The sequence below is a fragment of the Corvus cornix genome, chromosome Z (genome assembly GCF_000738735.6).
Source record: "Corvus cornix cornix isolate S_Up_H32 chromosome Z, ASM73873v5, whole genome shotgun sequence".
NCBI classification, from domain to species: Eukaryota; Metazoa; Chordata; class Aves; order Passeriformes; family Corvidae; genus Corvus; species Corvus cornix.
The window spans coordinates 50147665-50168544 of NC_046357.1; the positions used below are offsets into that span (position 1 = coordinate 50147665).

Here is a 20880-nt window from a genome sequence, read left to right on the forward strand (position 1 = left end):
CGCCACCGCTGCCAGCCGCCGCCCGCGCGCCGCCCCTCTCGGCCGGGCATTCACGGGGCTCGCTCCACCACGCGCTGTGCTGGGCCGTGTGGGCACCGCCGGGTCCCGCCGCTCCCGCCGCGCCTCGCTCCGCCACCGACACTGCGGCTCGCGTGGCTCCGCCCGCGCGCGGGAACTGCCTCGCTGCTGCTCGCAGAGCGTTCGGTGCACGTGGCCTGGGCCGCACGGTCCCTGCGCCAGGCTTCCTTTCGCCAGGACACAGCTGACATTGCTCAACAGTCTCGGTAACTAAATAATATTCACGAAAATATTCTTCCATCGGCATATATTTTGACTCCAATATTAACTGTGTCCAAACGGTTTTCCAAAAGCTCTTTGTAAGAATTAAATCCCAAGAAACGTAGAAAAAGTTCTTAAACAACCATGCCAGGAAGTGTTTCAGTTCTTTCTGAGCTTGAATCAAGCTAAAATTTACAAATCGTTGTTCAAGAATCATTTTAAGTTTAAGATAAATGTCCATATGCGGCTCTGAGAGCCAAGAGTCTTCCCACGGTTCCTCCATAGTTTAGATACGGAATAGCAAAGCAAAACCAAGAAGAGGAATCCAAAGTTTCCAGGGTTTACTCACACAAATCAGTCGCTTAGGGATCGGGGATCGTTCTGCTCTCAATTCTCCACCATTATGTTGCAGTGGGGATACTGCAACACGCATATATCAAACCAGGAGTCCCGTGGAAAGGAAATATATATGGACAGACAGATTCTTGCTAGATGTTTCAGAGATGTTTATTTCTCCAGCCGCATGGCCGGAGCTCTGCCCAGGAACTGTTCCAGTCACGGGACCAAGGGTCCTTCTGCCCGCGCAGGGAACACAAACCAACCCATGGGAACGAGGCTGAGCAGGGGCAGGGAAACCCCGTGTCTGTGCCCTCAGGGCCCCTCTCCCAGGGCTACACAGCGGGGGAGGGACCCCAACAGTAATGTAATGTAATAACAGAAGGAAAATACAGTGGAAGACAGAATAATTTGAAATTAAATGAACTGAATCAATTTTTAGACAAGAGACTGAGAGGTGGTATCTTAGTTTGGGGTGTAGTTTAATATGAGTCTACACTCTTCCTTTCCTTAAGTCGCAATGGGATCACTGGTAGCCATGAGCAAAGCAGCCCCATGGACAAGGAAAAGACAGGAAAAGTAAACTCACAGTGTCACAAATCGTTTAAACTGCATAATCTGGGGAGGAGGGGAGGAATGGGGAGAGAGAGAAGAAGGACACACAGACCTTAAGGAATAGTTCATTGATCTGCTTTCCCTTATTTTACACTGGTTTCTAGAGCAAACTTATTCCATAGGGAAAATTATATTCTGTTTAGACTGATTTATAAGGTATAAGATGATCTGATGCCATCTGGAGCAAAACCTATTTCCAAGAGACTATGAAATGTTCTCTGTCATTTCTCTTAAGGGATTTAAAACTGTAAGATCATGCAGTGTGGTATTATGTAATTGCCTAAGAAAACTATCAGATATGGGCACTGCATTGTTATTTGTATCTAACACCAACTTTCACAATCCATATGAAAATATGTATAACATACTTTCTGCTTCCCCATGTACATCTGCCCTAATAGAATTATACTTGTGCACTGTGAACTGCTTGTTTGGAATTTAGGGAAAAGTTAGTAGGATCATTGCAATGGTATTTTCAAACCACAGCAGAACTGCCTCTGCCCTGTTATTCTTTTATCTTGGCACTCACCTTTCTTTATTTTTCAGGTTTTGTGCTCTATTTCCAAGGTGGCAATAAGTGTGTTTGTAATGGAGTTCCCTTAGACTTTGCATTTAGCTATGACTGTGACTGAGTCACAGTCCATTTTAAAAACCATGGCATAACACAAATGAATTCAACAACGAGATTTACACCGATCTGGGTTTAACCACATTATTCAGAAAATGTAACATGTAGCCTTACCACAGGAATCCATGTGATCAACTATTTAGGTTTTTGCCTTAAAGTGGAAAGAAATAGAAGCTAATTCAAACCTATTCATTTCAGATCTTGAGGCTGTGCCAAAGGAAGGCTGCTATCTTCCTGTCAATTTAATCAACTTTATCTTCTTAAAGAGCTGCTTGTTCCATCAAGTCCAGAATGAGTCTATGGCACATCTGGAACAAGAAACAATCCCTAACTCCTGATTCATCAGCAGGATTTTCCTACCTTAAGAAATATATCTCAGAGAGTATGTGGGCTATTTGGACTCCTGGCAAAAGTCAAAGGGTACTTGGGGACCAGTTTTTTAACCAGCACAGAAGATACTCCTATGATGGTTTTTTTTGGTAGTGGATGTTTTTATAGAATTGAAGAATTGTTTAGGTTGGAAAAGACATTTAATCACTGAGTCCAACCACTAAACCATGTCTTCAAGTGCCACATCCACATGCCTTTTGAGTGCTTTCAGGGATGGTGATTCTTCCACTTCCCTGGGCAGCCTATTCCAGTGATTGACTACCCTTTCAGTGAAGAAATTTTTCCTAATACCCAATCTAAAACTCCCCTGGTACAAATGGAGACCATTTCCTCTCATCCTATCACTTGTTATCCAGGAGAAGAGACCAACCCTCACCTGTCTACAACGTCCTTTCAGGTAGTTGTAGAGAGAGATAAGGTCTCCCCTGAGCCTCCTTTTCTCCAGGCTAAACACCCCAGCTTCTTCAGCTTTTCCTAATAGAACTTGTGCTCCAGATCTTTCAACAACTCTTGTTGCCCTTCTCTGGACTTGCTCCAGAGTCTGGACATGCTCCAGAGTCAATGTCTGTCTTGTTGTGAGGATGCCAAAACTGGACACAGCACTCAAGGTGTGGCCTCACCTTTGCCCAATGACAGGGGGACAATCTCTGCCCTGGTACTGGTGGTTACACTGTTGCTGATGCAGGCTAAGATGTCAATGGCCTTTTTGGCCACCTGGGCACACACTGGCTCATGTTCAGCTGCTGTTGACCAGCACCCTCAGCACCCTTTTCCTCTGTGCAGGTTTCCAGCCACTTTTCTCCAACTCCTGCATGAGGTTGTTGTGGCCCAAGGACCCAGCACCTCACCTTGTTGAATCTTATCCAGCTGGCCTTGGCCCATCAATCCAGCCTGTGCAGATATCTGTGCAGAGCCTTCCTACCCTCCAGCAGTTCAACACTCCCCCCCAGTTTAGTGTCATCTGTGAACTGACTGAGGGGGCACTCAAACCAGTTATTAAACAGGCGAAGCCCTGACACTAGGCCATGGGGAACACCACTGGAGACTGGCTTCCAGCTGGATGTAACTCCATTTACCACCACTCTCTTGGCCTGGCCATCCAGCCAGTTTTTAACCCAGGGCAGAGTGCCCCTGTCCAAACCATAAGCAGCCAGTTTCTCCATGAGAATGTTGTGGGAAACAGTGTCAAAGGCTTTACTGAAGTCCAGGTAGACAAATCCACAGTCTTTTCCTTATCCATTAGGCAGGGTCATCCTGTCATGAAGGAAGATCAAGTTAGTCAGGACCTGCCTTTCCTAAACCCAAACTGGCTGTGCCTGATCCCCTGGTTGCCCCATACATGCCAAATGAAGGCATGTGCTTCATGACCCTCTCTGGCACTGAGGCCAGACTGATGGGCCTATAGTTCCCTGCATCCTCCTTCCAACCCTTCCTATAGACCGGCATCACATTTGCTAACATCCTGTAATCTGGGACTTCACTAGTTATCCAGGACTGGTGGTAAATGATAGAAAGTGGCTTGGTGAGCTTTGCTGACAGCTCCCTCAGTAACTTTCAGTGGATCCCATCCAGCCCCATGGACTTGTGTGTGTCTAAGTGGTGTAACGGGTCAGAAGTCACAGCCCCTTTAATATGGAGGCTTCATTCTGATCCCCATCCCTGTCTTCCAGCTCATGCGGCTGGGTACTCAAAGAACAACCTGTCTTACTGTTAAAGACAGAGGCAAAGATGGCACTAAGTACCTCTGCCTTTTCCTCATCCTTTGTCATTATGCATTTCCCCACACCCATGAGATAAGGAGATCCTCCTTAGCCTTCCTGTTGTCATGATCACAGAAATCACAGAATATGCTGAGTTGGAAGGGACCCACAAGGCTCATGAAGTCTAACTCTTAATCCTGCACAGGACAAGACTTATACCATGTGCTTGAGAGAACATTGTCAAAACACTTCTCAATTTATTTATGAAAGTATTTGGTGTATTTATAAAAACATTTCAGCAGTAGCCAGATTAATTTCTGGGCTTTGTCCATTCTTTCTTTCCCTGCATAACCTCACGACATCCTTGTAGTCCTCCTAAGTTGCCTTCCCCTTCCTCTCTTTTTTACCCAGAATTCCAGCCAAAGCTCTTTGTTCTGCTAGGATTGCCTTCTTCCACATCAGCTTGTCTTTTCGCACATGAGGACGGCCTGCACTCTTAAGATTTCCTTTTTGAAAAACCTTGTCCAGCCTTCCTGGACTCCTTTGCAATTCAGGACTGCCTCCCAAGGGTTTCTTACAACCTAGGCAGACCTTCCTAAATTCAAGATGGCAGTTATGCTGATCCCTTCCTTTTTTCTGAGAATTGAAAACTCTATCATTTCATGATCCCAAGATGGCCTCAGACCATCACATCACCCTCTAGTTCTTTCCTGTTCACAAAGAACAGATCCAACAGGTGCCTCCCCTTGGTTCCCTTACCAGCTGTGTCAGAAAATGGTCTTACACACACTCCTGTAACTTCCTGGACTGTTTCCCCTCTCTGCTGTATTGTATTGACAGTAGACATCTGGAAAGTTGGAAGTCCCTCTAGAGAAGAAGGGCAAGTGATTGTGAGACTACTTACAAAATATTTCATCTGCCTCTTCATCCTGGCTGGTGGTATACAACAGACTCCCACAAGGCAGGATATCTGCTTTGTCCTTCGCTCTGATTCTTGCCCAGAAACACTCAACCCTATTGTCACAATCATTGAGCTTGAGACAACTGAAACACCACCCAACATACTGGGCTACCTCCCCACCTCTTTCCTTGCCCATCCCTTCTTAAGAGTTTGTAGCCATCCGTCGCAGCACTCCAGTTGTGCAAGTTTTCCCACCATGTCTCACTGATGGTGACTATGTCACAGCATTCCCACTGCACAATGGCTTCCAGCTCCTCCTGCTTGTTGCCCATGCTGCCTGCATGATACAAGCTTAAGGTGTCATTAGTTAAGAGGAACAAAAAATCTTTCCGAGGTAGCAAGTCAGAAGGAGATTTTGGTATTAAGACATTCTTGGGATCTGTTCCCAAGTTTCTTCTTTTGGGAGATATCTCTGTCTTGGAGCAGTAGGTCTTTGTCACAGAGAATGCCCTCTTGTAAGGGAGAAAAGTCGTGCCATATTCAAAGTTGGGAGAGTCTCCTCAAAAACAAACAAGTACTAGGCCTGAAGAATGATTCCCCCACTAGCAGCATGCTCCTGGAAATCACCTGCAACCATCTGCAGCCTTCTTCAAGATGCAGAGGGACCCTCACTCCTCAAAAAGGGTCCATCATGAATGAGAACACCTGCCTCATAAGAAGACTGGGTATAAGTTATTAAAATCTGTCGTGTCTTGCATGAAGAGGAAACTTCTGGAACTAAAGAGACTTTTCTGCCCAGAAGGAAAAATATCCAATCTGTTTAGCCATATAATTAATAACAGGTGGACACTTAATGTGCCAAATGCTGTAAGAAAATAGTGCTGACTGAACATGTTGGTTTCAGTCTTTCAGCCTGGGCAGTAAGAAAGAATTGCTGAGAGAGAGCTGTTTCCACTCTCCTTTGCTTAATATATAGAGGAACATGGTAAGTAGTGGCCTCATTTCAAAGAACAGTGTTATCTCAAATGCCTCTTGCCTCGCCTATATGAGGAATGAATACATCAGGATAAAAAGACTCTTGGACAAGCCTACACAAAAGAAAGAGCTGTGTCACACATCTGAGTAAACTAACAAGCAGAGAAATCAGAAAAAAAACCTCATTACAAGTAATGGGGTTCAGCTTCCCAGGGTAAGAAAATTATCTTCCCATAACAGTTCAAACACCTTCAATTTTAGAAAGTCAAGATTTAGAAAGGATTGACTAGGTGCCTCAGCAAAGCTCACAAGGAAGAGGAAGAATGAAATGCATACTTTTACTTGATGGAGAATGGTAACGTTTGTTAGGCAGGCAATAAAGATGCACAAGCACCACTGCCAGGTGCTTCACTAAAGACAATTAATAAAATCAAGACTTATTTTAATAAAACATGAAGAAAAAAGAACAATGTTCAGGCACAAAAACTATCGGAACATAATCAGTCAGGGACAAAAAATGGTAGCACACTGATCACATCCCCTGCTTCAGTCTCAATTGTATCATAAACCCATTTTCTATTGCAGCGACATTCTGGTCCACATTTGTTTGAATTGCATTTGGGGCAAGGATAGAAGCAACCCAGGCAGTCCATTTCCAGGCAGTCACATAAATCTATGTCATTGTAAAGCAGCCTGCCATGTTTGTCGTACTTCTTTGTAAATCTGTGAAATAGAACAAAAATTATTCTCAGAGAATGCTTCAACGCATTCAGAGACTAAACCAAATACACGTGGAAAACATCTATGCAATGAATATTTAGTCTTTAACAAACTCACAGCAAAATTAAATACCAGCATTATATCCTATTTGCAATAGCCATTGGTACTAAAAAATGAATGCATACCAAACTATATCAAAATTCCCTTAAAGTCACACAGTAAAACCTTGTTTTCCCAACACAGCTTTCAAGTGTAACAAGAAATTGCTCTGCAAAATACAATGCTTTTAGTAATTTCATTTAGATTCAGTGAACAGCCTACTGGCCATTTTTTAAAGTAAAGTATGTAATAAATCGGAGGTCTTACTTGGACTCATAAAAAAAATTTTGTTTCATCTGTGACATGCATGCTTTCTTTTTCTGCTTTCTAGTTTCAGGATTGAAGTCAGCTACCTGAGGTCCTGGATTTTGAAAGGCTAAGCATTTTAATTGTTTCTCGAGTTTTTGCTATAAATAAACAACAGAAAGTTTGTAATTAGTACAATTGGAAAATATATTTATTAGCTGCCAAGTGTCCTCACTGGCTTTTGAATGACATTAAAATTAATATTCCTGGTAATTTTTAAGATTATATTGATTGTTTAAAATGTTTGCCTGTCTAACTATTAATCAAGTATTCCTTTTACCGACTGTGCATCCTGACCGGAGATGGAACAATCATGACTCTGAATGCATGACTCTGGTACAGTGGCATGGAGTTCGCAAGTTGTCATGTGAGAGGCAGAATTATGTGTTTTGTTCTTCATCTAAAATGAAAAAACAAGTACTATGATTATAAGCATCTCAAATGGATTCACTCTTATTTTCACTGTTCCCTCAGATGCCTAGAAACTATCTTTGTCCAAACAATCTCAGGGCAATAAAAATGCCTGAAGGAGCAACTAACGCAGTTACGAAGCATTTTCACAAGTGAGAAATATGAAAGAGAACCCCAACACACAGACAAAAACAAAGAAGCTCAACTGAGCACAGTTTTCTGAGGAATAGGAGGAAGCATTTTCCTGCCAATTTTATGGAGAACATGTTTGCAATTAGCTAAAACTGCTGGATACTTTCAGAAGTTAAAACATCATCTCTGTATTACCATTCCACATAGCCCATGTATGTTGACAGCTATTTCTAAAGTCACTGCAAACAAACATAAGCATCATGTCAAACAATTTCCTTTTGGACAATGATTGTGGACTTTGACCATACACTTGTCATTCATTATGTAAAGGTACAAAAATACATACAAATTTATCTTTTCTCCTGTTATGTAAATGGAGCTGCCTTGCCATCTCTCAGCTTCCCTGGAGGGTGTCATTCCTTTCAGAGTCCACAGTGATTTTCCACAAACAACTGAGCACTTTCACTGTTTCTCATGGGGAAAGCAGTGACAGTTCAGCCCAATCTGCTGATACAGTGATTCAGAAATATCCATGCACTTGAGTACACTTTTTTACTAGGTGGTTGATGCTGTGCATCTTCAGCTGCATCCTCCTGAAAACCTACAGGGCAATCGCTCATGTAACTACATTAGTCAGACATTTCTGCTTTGGACTCTAGGGTAGATTTTCAGCATCATCATCATTCATGATCATAAATAATGCAATTTTAAGTTGCAAACAAATAATAAACTATGGCAGTAGTCCTCCCTCTAAGACTACTCTCCTATTTCCCCACTTATTTAGAATTGCCCTTAGCCCTCTAAATCACTTCACTGCAAACTTGATCCATTTCACTGTTGTTGTTACTGATATTTCCTCCTGACTCCAGCTCTTTAACTTTGTAATGACTGAAGAAATTGAAGGCAATGGTAAGTATCTTGATAATAAAATAGTACTGGAGAAGTCATACCAATTTTCTGTGTCTTATTGAGCAGTCCTTAGCAGGAGACACATTTTTTTCTGCAGATGTTTCCTGGGACGAATAGCTCTTCTCACAGTTTTCTTCCACGAGATCACTCATTTGACCACCCTTGTGAAATACGCACATATTTGTTAGACATACACAACAGTATAAAGACTTGTAATTTAAAGCAGGTGATATCCATTCAAGGCTTTTATGTGTTCTTAATCAACAGCAAATGCAAAACAAAATATGTGTCAGTAACAGGCTCGATTTTAAAACTATTAAAATAATATCATGAGCATATACAAAAGCTCTATCACCAAAGCCATTCCATAATTCGCTCAGCAAAGGTCGGAAAACCGGCAGTGTTTAAATAACACAGAGCTCGGGAGGGCTGTTGCCACGTGTGGCTCCGAGGCCCGGAGCGGCGCTGAGCGCACGGCAGCGCGGGGCCGCAGTCCCCGCGCCGGCCCGCAGGTGGCACTGCTGCCCCAGCCGTGCGCGGCAGTCCGAGCTGCGCCCATCGCTGACATTCCCTGCGGATTCACTGTTCTTCCCGGGGATTTCAACCAACGGAGTAAACGTAAGCTGCTTGGCTTTTGAATCTCACTCCTTTGTGGAAGATTTTTTTTAATAAGTAGAATGTGTACCTTTTAGGTTTAACAGAAAAACGTCCATCACTCACTCTGCTACCAAAGTACCCCAGGGAGGCCTGTGGGTTCTGAGAGTCTTACCCTGCAAATGCCATCCATCACCTCTCTGCCATCAACACAGTTTCAGGATGGATGTTAGCTACTTCTTACCAACCTTGTGCAGCTACTTAGTTAAAACATTTTATGCAATATATACAGTACCAGCACCTCAGACTTTAACCCCAAACACAACCAGAAATAATTTTAAATTTCTGGAGTTCCTCCAACCCTTCCCTGCATGCTGCCCAGTCTCTCCCATTACCTCTGAAAGGTAGCACAGTGATCTCTGTCACTTTACCCTGTACTTCAGGACTGTTGCCCCAGCCCTGTCCCAGAGAAGGACTTTGTTTCACCAGTGCTGAAGGACCAGCAGGAGTCCAAGCCTTAGGTTTGGACTCTCTTGCAGCCACTTCCTGCAGGGCAACAGTCACAGTGAGAACAGGAACAAGAAGGAATTGACTTCGGAGTACCTGGAGGGGATGTCTTTTTGAGAGGTGAAACTGGCTGAACGCTGTTTCTGAGGGGGTTTCCCATTCTCTTCAGTAACCTGAAGAATGATGGATGTGACACTGGTCACAATGGGATGCTTGACAGCAACTGCTTTAAATATCATGTTAGGATTAGAAAAGGAATTCTGTTACCAGGCAATTAATATTTGCTGGATTGGGGAGCCTGCTTTCCTACTGGAAATTCGTTATGGGTCCATAAATGAATAAAGAATGAAGGGCAACACTCTAAAGAAGATGAGTATTGCTCTTCATTTGCAGTCAAGTTGGAGTCCTGGTAAGGATTTTCTTCCAACATCTCCTCTTGTGTCCAACCATACATCTAGCATTGTTAAAGCACTTTATGAGTATGCATGATCATCATCCATGCCTGTTTTATCACAGTATGCAGGGTTCAGGAGCAGAACAAGCATCAGCAGCTACCAGTGTAAGCATGCGGAGTTTCCATGTGTCATCTATAACCAAACACACAAAATCATTTTAAATACTAACAAAAAAGAACAAGCATCTTGTTCCACAGACGTGTTTAAAATGCTGTTGCACCTTAGCAAAAATATCCTATACAGATAATGTAGCATATTTTTGTCTCCACATACATATACTTTAAGTATATAGTGTTGAATTTTAATCTTCAGGAGAGATACCAAAAAAATGAAGCAGAATGTGACTAGGAAAGTGAGCAAATTTCAGAAACAGGTGAGACTCACAGGACTGATTATCCTCCACAGTGTGTTCTGAGTGGAGACAGGGAAATGAGGGAGACACAGACATCCACAATGAAGCCTGCAGAACCTAATTATCCAAGGGAAAGTATTCTTGGTCCTGAAACAGAGTTTTTTCTTCTACTATTTTTAGTTTGACTCTAGTGATAATCCAGGGGCAATGCACTGAACATTGGTCTCTTCTGTAAAAATTTCAACTCTGAGGACAACCACCAATTGCATTCTTCCTCCACCAAAACCTGTGGTCTCCCATGCTTTTTGAATACAGCAAGTACTTTTCTGGAGCTGATTATCCACAGATTAACATCCCATTGTGGCTACAGTGCATGGCTGAGAACTGACAATTTCAGCACAGAGCCTTGAAACAGCTGACCAGGCTAAAAGCAAAGTAAGGGAGGAAGAAAATTAGAGGCTGTGTTTTAATAATAAGAGTCTTATCCATGACACAGATGTTTCTGCTCAAAGAACAGTTTCAGAAGTTGTTGGGATTTGGAAGGAATTACATTTGTTTATGACTCTCATAAAAGAAATATTTTTCTATATCTGGTTTTTCAAGAATTTCATATTTCTGCTTATGATCCCTGCAGATTGCACGACTAAATGTTTCAGCTGGTGTGAAATGTGGTGACCAGCATTCCAGATAGCTCAGGCTGTTTGATCTCAGCAGCCTAAAGCTAGTGTCTCTGCAGGGCTTGCCAGAGTGAATGCACATTGTTTCCAAGTTGCATTTGTTTGTGCCATTGGAGACCTTCTGGCTGAGATATATGAGGATGTTCATCACTTTCACCAGGACAAGATAAGATGCTGTCCCTATGGCTTTAATCCCTTATGTCCACATGGATTAGACAGACCCACTGCAACAGTCCCACCTTTCTCACAGCCTAGTTCTGCAGAAATGTCTGTGGGCTCAGAAACCAGCAGTCAAATTTGTGGCACATTCAAGTACAGATCTCAGAATTTCTATAGGACATCTGATGCCAGCCATATTAAGAATGGGAATAAATTAATCTTTCTCAGATCAACTATGGACTGAACTGTAGAGCTGTGGAAAGACCACTTGGCATCTACTCTGTGCCTCCTCTCACAGCCACAAGTGTGCATGTATGTTCAGAGAACGGCCTTGAAGCCAGGTAGGAAACACAGACCAGATGAAGAAATAGGTCTTATCTCTTGTAATTCATCTGGTTTACCAGAACACTGAAAACATAATGACAGCGCAATGGCCCATTCTTTAACAGGGGTCTGGAGGAGCAAATGCATCCCTCTCAAAATAACACAAATCCTCATGAGTTCTCCCTCCCAAACCCAGACACCTCCTGCTGTATCTGAAAGTGAGGGATCCTGTGGCTGAAGTTAAACAGTTAATTATAAAATCATGTGCATCTTCTGGTTCTCATACAACAGTCAGAAGAGAACTGCCAGGTACTTACTTACCTTCTGAAAACCTGTGGTTCTGAAGGATGTATGTTCAGTTCAGAGCAGACAGCAAGAGAGCAAGGAGGTTCTCCATAATTTTAAATCGTACTTACCAAAGAGAGGAGGGGAATGACACAGCCTAGATTTACTGCTGCACACAATTCCTCTTGTATGATATCAGCCCCAAAGTGACTGAAACAGAAGACAAATAATCAAAATAGTGCTCCCCAGAGAAGCAGGCTGAAGACAGTGCCAGGTAACTGTCTTAAAGGACCTCACACTTTCTGTCTCATTAATTATGCCTTTTAAATAGTACTTAGCACAAAAAGTGGGACTAGAGAAATTGTATAAACTGGGATGAGAGTTCTCATTTCTCATTTGTATCTATGAACAACAGAGCAAATGTATTTCTTAGAGCTTTTTTTTTCTTAAAGGTAAGTAAACAAAAATATCCTGTAATAGACCACTGCATTTTTTTAGAAGCGAGATATTTTTAGGGCATGGATGTAGTAAAGAAACACTTTACCATTTTAGACAAAGTGTTTTCAATTCTATTCACCGTTTCCAAAAGTCAAAGTAAATACGCTCCCCAGTTACTGAAGTGAAATGCAACCTCATGTTTCATCTTGCTGCCTCTCAGGTTTATTTGTTGCACTTGTGCAGACAATGCAGTCTTCTCCTGATACCTCCAGATGCCAATTTTCAGCTTGCTGTAATCACTAATGGCTTTCATTATTCTTCTCTAGAACACAGCTAAATCCTAATAAGCATCTGAAACTGTCAAGTCTTATAAATTCTCCTTTTGTGGCTTAGACAAATAGTCCAACATGTCTTTTTATCTTAATCAGCTGTATCCACCCATTCTCTGAGGTATTTTATAACCCAGACTGAGGGCAAGTAGATTTTTTATTCACCATATTTTTCTTTACCTCCAAACATTTTTAAAACCAAAAGATGATACACAGCATTCAAGCAGCAGACCTTAGCTAGGTGATGTAAATGCTGCTACGCGTACCTTCATTTTGCTTCACAGTGTGTTTGCTGGAGTTCTTGTTGTGAAAAATAAACCAGAAATCCCTCAAGGGGGAAAAAAAATTTCACAATCTCCCGGGTACTTACACAACAGCAAGCCAAAACCAAAAAACCTACAACCTGTTTTATTCTCATAATTTTTTCTGAGGTTCTTCTTTCTCCATTAACTACTTGATGGAGAAAACAGAAATTAATTCTATCAATATAAAAATTGTAATTAAACCATCTTATGCTTAATACCTCTTTCCATTTTGCTAATTATACTTACGTATCTGAACTTTTTCTGAATTGCTTGTGAATGAGTTATCATGGCATACATGATAACATGTAGCCTACAATCTGCTCAGAAAAGCTTCTGCTGGGTGGGTGTTGAACTACAAGGATGTAAACATATGAGGATTAAAATCTTAGGTGACATTTAGAGAGATTGATTTCAGAGGCGAAACTCCTAAGGCTTCCTATAGGAAGAAGTTTTCCCCACCATGAGCACGGGACTGTAAATACACCTGGGGAGATACAATACAAATGTCCCTGGCTGGGGGGAGGGTGGTGCTAGGGAGCAAATGTGTTAAAGTTCTCTTAAGCTTTCTGCAAACCAAGCTGATCGCTCCTCCAACAGCCTAACGCACCCTGCCCACAGTGTGCTCAGTAGCACCTACAGGGAGAAAAATGGGATAGCTGAAGAGGAAAAAACCCACATTTTCCAGTGTAAACAATTCATCTGTGGTATTCTTGTCCTATTGAGAAGGAGTTCTTTGAATCTCTATGATTTGTTAAAATTTTGACACAATGCTATTCCTCCCATTTTATAATTAATTTCCCTTCCTCTTCCTCCTCCTCCTCCTCCTCCCTTCACCCTGGTTTTGCCAAACCACCAGATTTATCAAGTCTTTCTGCCTCTTCATTTTCCCCTCCTGCACGTTCAAATCGGCAACATTTACTAGGAAGGAAGGGATGGGATGGGCTGGGGTGGGAGGGACGGAACGGAACACACCGGGGGGAAAGCACATGAAAGTCCGGCAGATTATTTTTGTGGCTGAGATGGCCAGAAGAGAACGCGTAAGGCTTGTGTGAGGCAACAGAGGAGAACAAGCTCCCCTTGGCCAGAGAAGGCTGTAAATCCTCCTTGCCGAGCGGCCCGGCCCTGCAGCTCCGGACAGACCCCTCAGGGCTGCTACAGGCAAACCGACCCACGCCGTGCGACCAACCCAAAGCAGAGGTGCCACCGTATGGCCTCCGTGCCCTCAGAGCTTCCTCGGCCTCGGGGGCACATCCCCATCTGCCGCCGGGAGCTCCCCTCCTGCCCCCTGCTCCCTCCCTGCTGCGCCCACACTCGCCTGCCTCGCGCTCCTCCCGGGCCGCCCCGATCGCTCGCACCTTGCGAGAGCCGCCCTAGCGCCCCCGCCTGCCGGCCCGAGCCCCGCGGCGCCCGGGGAAGCCCGCCAAGGAAAGGCCCCGGCGAGCAGAGGAGCGAGGGGAAAGCGCAACGGGAGGAATAGCGGTGCGAGCGCCGAGGTGAGTGACGCCTGGAGAAACGCCTGGAGAGCACCACGGCCGGGCAGGTGGGGGATGATCGCCACAGGAACTGCGGTCTGTGGGAGGGGCCCTGCGCTGGAGCAGAGAAACAGTGAGGAGGAAGGAGTGTCAGAAAGGAGTGGTTCGGGACTGACCTCCACCTGCTTTCCTCCTTCCCGCTGGGCTGCTCTAGGAGGGGAGGTGAAAGAGTTGGGAGTGAAGACGAGCCTGGGAAAAAGAAAGGGTGGGGGGATGGTGATGCTTTAATTTTTGGTTTTGTTTCTCACTGTCAAAGGCTATTTTAATGGACTACAAATATTAGACATCTATTTTAATAGCAACAAATCAAATTATTTTCCCAAAGTCAAGTCCATTTTGTCCTGGTTCCAGCTAGAAGAAGGTTAATTTTTGCAGTAATGAGGAGGGGGCATGTCCAGGACACTGATGTTATGGGTGTTACTCTGCACCGCCAGGGACAGGGGAAAGGAGTCTTTTCCGAAGAGGTCTTTCCCAGGGTTGGTGGAAGGATGGGTCAGGTATTATTTCTGTGTGAATCTGTCTTGTACTGTCAGTTGTTAGTATCATTCCCGTTACTGTTGTTTTCTTATCTCATTGCTGTTTGCAGTCAATTGTTCTTATCGAAACTTGTAATCTTTGCCTTTTGTGCCTCCTCTCCTATCAGTCTGCAAGGAGAGGAGGAAGGAGGGAATGAGCAGGCAGCATGTGGTTTGGAGTCTCAGTGGGAGCACTAAATTGGGGAGTGCTGTTCCTTAACTACAACATGCCCCCGATGATAGCTGGTAAGCGATCTCTGCTCTTTTATCACAACACATGCGCTTTTTCACCTCATGTTCTTCCTGCATTGTCACTAGCTGGGTGCTGTGGCTTTGCGGTGCCGGAGCACAAGGTGCTGCAACCTTCCTAAAAGCATCTCCAAAGCGAAGCCGCTTGGCAGGAGCAGCACACGCTCACACACGCGTGCACACGCACGGATAGCTCCGGCAAATGGGTCAACGGCAAAGAGGCAGGAAGAGTCTCCGTACAGAGTTCCATGGGAGGAGTTTATTGCAGCCACATCATGAAGGGTTCCAGGGACAAAGACGCAGAACGATGAAGGGTCCAAGTACCGGAGCGGAGGGAACATCAGAGACCAATGATCTGAGGGCATGGGGGCGGTACAAAGGCAAGGACTAGGGGATGGGAGCCAGTGCAGAAGCTCTGGGGGAGTGGTGAGGGGCAAGGGCCAATGGGGGAACAGGGAGTGGAGAACCTTCTAGGGCAGGGACATATTAGGTAACAAAGGGTGAGGAGGCCAAGGGCCAACCAAGGAAGCGGAACTGGCATACCTTAACAGAACAAAGCATCCTGGGAGAAGCCTCTTCTGTTCACCCTAACCTGGGGAGGAATCTCTGATCTTAGGGACTGTCCTACCAGGGGTCTCTCTTTGTTCCTTGTAACATAGGGTCACTGGCCACCACACTGCATCAGGACGAGTATCCCACAGCCAGCTAAGGTCAGCCTCCCCCTCTGCCTACTCAGGTCCTTGTCTCATCCCATCACAAAGAATGACAGATAGTGACCCCTCCCGAAGACCACAGCCCACTGTCACTCTGGCGCAGGGAAGGTTTTGACCTCTTAAAGAACCATCACCAAACGCAGCAGCAACAGTGGTTTTATTGAAGTAAGATATTGTGAAAGCAAAACTTACCAAATGGTTGCTTACTGATAGGTTCATTCTGTTATTTACTGCACAGAGGATACAATAGTGATTCACAGTTAGCAATGCACAGTCTTAAATGTGCTGTGATACAAGGTTGTGCACGATGTTGGTCACTTACCAGTGCAGCTGGTAAAGGGTGTTTCAACCTTGAGAAGCAATCCTGAGAGGTGTCCTAGCTCCAGTGGAGGTCACCCCCATGCTACTAGCTCCCTAGCAGGGAGAGAGCTCAGAGGAGGCTCGCTTAGGCTGTCATATTTATGGGATAAAGCAGCTGGCTCACAGTCAAATTACAAGTGACGGAAAAGGTAAAGGTGAGACTCCTTGTACCCACAACCCCCTTTGTTCCTTGACAAGTGAGTCTACTGTTCTTGTGTTAATCATATATTTCCAGTTCCAGTTTACAAGTTTATGGCATTAATGGTCACCATGTCACCCTTTTCCTGCGTGGGCTACCAGAGAACAAACTGGAACTAGAGAAGTTTTAGCCTGGTCTAGGCCTATGCTGCCTTTGGACTCTGGACCCAAGTACCGTTAGTTTGGCCAAGGGGTTGAGTCCATACATCACACCTGGCTCTGGAAGAGCCCCTGCAGCTTTGAATCAGGGGATGCAGAGGTGACAGCTCTTTTTAATTTGTGAGTCACCGCACAGCAGGAACATGGCAAGGCCACATCTCAGTTCATTTTTTGGCTTTTTAGCCCACATCCCTTTTCCCTACCCGATGGTCACCTTTCTGGGACTTGCACCAACCCTGAAAGAAGCAGCAGGCTGCTCCACCCACCTCATCAATGTGCCATCAGTGCAGCCAGATGGTGTGGGGCTTGTGCCTTGGCCACCCAGGCCCCTCAAGCTGCCTTCTCCTCACTTGCCTGGGAGGCTTCTTGGGGTGCCAGGATGGAAAGGGGGCACACCCAGTGGGGCAGTAGGACAACTGTGCCAGGAGATACAGAGGAGAAGCTGGCTGGTGCTCTTGAACCTTGATTTAAACAGCTCCAAAGTCTCCTTCTCCACTGGGCTTGGCATGCATCCTTGCCAGCTCATGAGTCTGATGGCCTGTCACACATGCATACAATATGGGCAGAACAAGTGTAACTTTTTGACTTCCATACTCTGAAGGCAGAGAGCAGGACTTAAAGCAAAAAGCTTGTCTTTTCACATCTATCTACTTTTTTCCCCACTCAGGGCCTACTGAATGCATCCTATCTATCAATGACAAAGCCATTTTTACTGGAAATTGCCCCATACATGCACATCTTCACAATTACATGCCCCATAACACCTACACAGTCTGCATAAGTACTCTTAAAGCTCATTTCCTGATGTCCTCATATTAATTTCCAATGAACTTTCTTTCACCCCAATTCTCTCTGCAATAAAGCAGCATTCCCAGCTTGCCCTGGATTCTTCCCATGCACCTCTTCTTCCATTGTTGCATTTAGCAGTTGCCACTCTCCAAACCTCTCTACTCAGCTTGTACTCAACAGCAGCAAGAGCTGCCACTGATACAGCCACCAAGTGCAAATGTGTGGATTCTGGAAATGATTCAGATGTGCTCCTACTCAGGCAGCTTGCCTAGCAATCACCTTCACCATTCTGCCTCTGCCATGAAAACTGCTGAAATTCTGAAATACAGACTGTCAGTGGGAGACAGGCAGTTGATGCCTTAAGAGGCCACCTAAAAACAGAGACTAGACAGGAATAAGGGAATAAAGGTAGGTATTTATTTGAAAGGCCTTCAGAGGTGCCCCCTGGGGAGCCAGAGGCTACTGCCAAGATGGATCCCAAGATGGATGACAGGTCATGAGTTCTTCACACTTTTACAGGTTTGGTTCATTGGCACATCAGGGTTAATTCTCCAATTAAAGCTTCCATTTAATGATGTAATTTCCCCTCTGCTTGCCCCCCTTAGAGCTTCTTTGGTTTATACTTTTTGGGCCTAGGATGGTCTGGGTGTCCTTGAAGAGCAGGCCCGGGGAGGCTTTGTTATGTCTACCTAGCATGAGAGAGCAGAAATTAACAGGCTGCAAGAAACTTCAGAGTCACACACTAAACAGTATAGAATTTGAAAAATATAAAAGTTAAAAACGAGGGCCTCACAGTCAGGAGCCATCACTTGAAAATAACTTCTTATTTAAACTTCTTCTAGTCATTTTTACATATTGGCACTTCAAATTAAATGTTTTATTCAGTAGGATGAAGAAAAAAGTAAGAAAAGCATGGAAGACTGGTTAGAAAGGAAGAGTGGTTGCTCATGGTTGCAAAGAAATAGTTTGAACCTACTAGGCATAAGGTAAATTTATGGGATGTTTCTTGAGCTTTGCTTAGCCCACCTGATGAGGCATACAGTGCCAGTGATTAACTAGTGGAAATCACAGAGAATGCTGAAGCAAAACAGCTTCAGTACTGGCACAGGTTCCCCAGAAAGGCTGTGGACAGCTCATCCCTGGAGGTGTTCGAGGCCAGGCTGGACAGTGCTTTGAGCAACCTGTTCTAGTGGAAGGTGTCCCATCCTATGACAGGGGGATTTGAAATACATAATCTTTAAGGTCCCTTCCAACCCAAACTGTCCTACAGGTTGTATGATAAAACCGCTGTAATTCACCACAGCCTCTCTCAATCAACTTGAAGAATACTTGCAAGAATGCATGCAATTTTCTTTGGTATTATCTTTAACTAGATCAGTTGTTCCCAGCACAAACTTGTGTCACTAGTTGGTAATTCCCATACAATAAAGGGGTTCTTAAACAGTCTCAAAATAGTTTCAATTTTTCTTTGCAGCTGCGGGGAGCAGAGGACATTCAGTGCAGTCAATATGGCAGTGTTTTTCTGAAATGTATTTAGAGGATGCCAGTGAACAATCCTTTGTATTAACATGTCTGGGTTTTATTCTGGTCTTTTCATAGAGCAGTATTCTAACTTATTTTGTCTCCTGCATTCCCACATAACAGTGTTTTGTGATCCATTACATGTTAACTGATCACCTGTACTGTAATTTTGTCATAATACTGTTACCTCACAAATAAATGAGTTGCATGGACTGAGGATCCCATAGTTTTTTTAAGGACAAGCGAATATGGTTTCCTAATACTAGTGGACTGAATTTTGCCTGACACCTCCAAAATGCTGTGTAAGCAAGGTGATTAACCTTGTATCTACAGCACAGGAGTTGGCCTCTATGATTCTGATGGGTCCTTCTAACTCAGCATACTCAGTGATTCTATGATCAGTGAGCACCTCAGTGATGTTCCAGAAGGGATAGTTTGAACTAGTTGCACACTAGTGCCATGGACAAAATGACCATCCAGTGTCGCACACCAGGAACTCATCATCTCCTAGACAAATTTTATCCAAAAATAGTCCAGTTCACACACTCCAAGACCATGCTGGGGGCTGAAGCATGCTAAATGGAGACAAGCAGCAGGGTCTCTTCAAAAGCACATTGCTGATCAAACACAAGTGTAGACACATTAAGTACAGACCTGCTAAGAAAAAACAAAGTTTGAATGACAAGGCATAAATTTCTTAATTAATATTAAAATTTGGGGATTCTTTGGTCTTTTCCTCTCTGCAGATCTGGAGTCATTCTGAAGCTCATGTTTCACAGCACTGTTCTAAATTATTGTCCTCTTTGCAATTTAAAAACATAGAAGTGGAGACAGATTATAGATCATTGTACAAATGAAACAAAACAGAATATAAAGTTTTTCAGCTTCCTCACATGTTTTTGCCACAAATATGCAGCACACCTTTCATTTGGATATTCAGAAAAAAACCCCAAAGGATTCAGGACTGTATCTATATGTTAGATTATTATTAGCAATGCATCCCTAAGACCTCATTCAGGAGGAATTTTTTTTAGATATAAGATACTAATATGTTTATAAGTTCTTTTCCTGAATACTTCTTTTCTTTGTGAATTAATTTATCCAGATTTTCCAGTGGGAAGACAACCACAGGACTCAAAATGTGCTTTACCTTTACTTACAGCTTATAATGAATACCAATATGATAGTGAATCACATATAATATACTGGAAACTGTTTTCCAAGTCAATCATCTACATTTTTCTCTAACCAGCTGGCAACTTCGATTAGTAGTTTTCTCCTTTCAATATTTTCAAGTTTTGCAGATTCCAGTAGCAGAGTAATAGCCTCTCTCTCATCCTCTTCCAAAGTAGCATTATAAAAAACCTGCAACTGAAGAAATAAATGCGTGATCTTAGTTCATGTAACTTCACTTGCAGCAAGCAACTGTGTGCCTGACAGGTGCTTTCAACAGACATGCACAGAAAAGGGGCAGATGACAGAGACTAAAGAGGGGATGGGGCAAGGTTACTGATTTACACTAACATGGGAAAGCTCCTTACATATCAAGAATGTGCCCTTTTGCTGTTCCTCTAAAAATCCTTTCAAATGCAGACAACTTCACTGGTACTGGTGGTACCACACTGTCTAGGACTAGTTGGGTAGAAGAATCCTCTTGTGCTGCCTGTTCTACAATCACAGAACAAGAAATCTTTCTCATCAGTCTAATAGGCAAAAGACAAGAGAGGACTGAAGAATAGTAAAGAAATACTCAGGGGAAGCAATGATTGAACAATATGAGAAGTTATACAGATGTCAGTATGACAACCTAACATGCCAGCAGCCCAACTGCTGGTATATTACAAACTGTCAATAAAGTTGAGACTAAATGCTTCTCTGGTTTACCTCTTGGATCTGTACATCTGTTTTGACAAATCTTCCCATGACTTTTAGTACATCATGCAGTAATTCCTGCCCATATCTGTAAAATTGAGATAAAGGTCCTTCAAATAGCATGTTAGCAAATATACTACAGTTCA

The 20880-nt window shown here is 43.7% G+C and overlaps 2 protein-coding genes across 7 annotated transcripts in view; both read right to left on the bottom strand.

Moving 5' to 3' along the window:
• Nucleotides 1-6240: 6240 nt before the first annotated feature.
• Nucleotides 6241-14219, bottom strand: ARL14EPL (ADP ribosylation factor like GTPase 14 effector protein like). 6 transcript variants are annotated; one of them, XM_010401267.3, is made up of 6 exons: nucleotides 14142-14219; nucleotides 11886-11964; nucleotides 8443-8562; nucleotides 7230-7349; nucleotides 6911-7050; nucleotides 6241-6547 (listed from the first exon to the last, which is right to left on the bottom strand). In XM_010401267.3, exons 3-6 carry the CDS (start codon nucleotides 8551-8553, stop codon nucleotides 6325-6327), a joined length of 594 nt encoding a protein of 197 aa, XP_010399569.1. In that variant the 5' UTR covers nucleotides 8554-8562; nucleotides 11886-11964; nucleotides 14142-14219; the 3' UTR covers nucleotides 6241-6324. The 6 variants fall into 6 exon arrangements, with proteins under 6 accessions (XP_010399569.1, XP_019142450.1, XP_019142451.1 ...); XM_019286905.2 differs by lacking the exon at nucleotides 14142-14219 and adding an exon at nucleotides 13073-14085 and having other exon boundaries at nucleotides 8443-10089; XM_019286906.2 differs by lacking the exon at nucleotides 14142-14219 and adding an exon at nucleotides 9770-10089 and having other exon boundaries at nucleotides 8443-9675; nucleotides 11886-14085.
• A 5239-nt stretch (nucleotides 14220-19458) lies between these two features.
• The window catches only part of LVRN (laeverin), a 35557-nt gene continuing 34135 nt past the window's right edge, over nucleotides 19459-20880 (bottom strand). The window contains exons 19-20 of the mRNA XM_039566975.1: nucleotides 20747-20822; nucleotides 19459-20233 (exon numbers count right to left, since the gene is read on the bottom strand). Coding sequence (XP_039422909.1) covers nucleotides 20087-20233; nucleotides 20747-20822 — 223 coding nt within the window. The 3' untranslated portion in view covers nucleotides 19459-20086. The remainder of the gene's footprint in view (nucleotides 20234-20746; nucleotides 20823-20880) is intronic.

What these genes read in the sequence shown, in the direction of transcription:
- ARL14EPL (XM_019286905.2), bottom strand. Translation starts at nt 8,580, where the DNA reads ATGTGCGTATTTCACAAGGGTGGTCAAATGAGTGATCTCGTGGAAGAA. An exon ending in CAATAAGACACAGAAAATTG is followed by an intron (nt 7,350 to 8,442) that starts GTATGACTTCTC and finishes TTTTCATTTTAG; the next exon opens with ATGAAGAACAAAACACATAA. An exon ending in AATTTTTTTTATGAGTCCAA is followed by an intron (nt 6,548 to 6,910) that starts GTAAGACCTCCG and finishes TCTATTTCACAG; the next exon opens with ATTTACAAAGAAGTACGACA.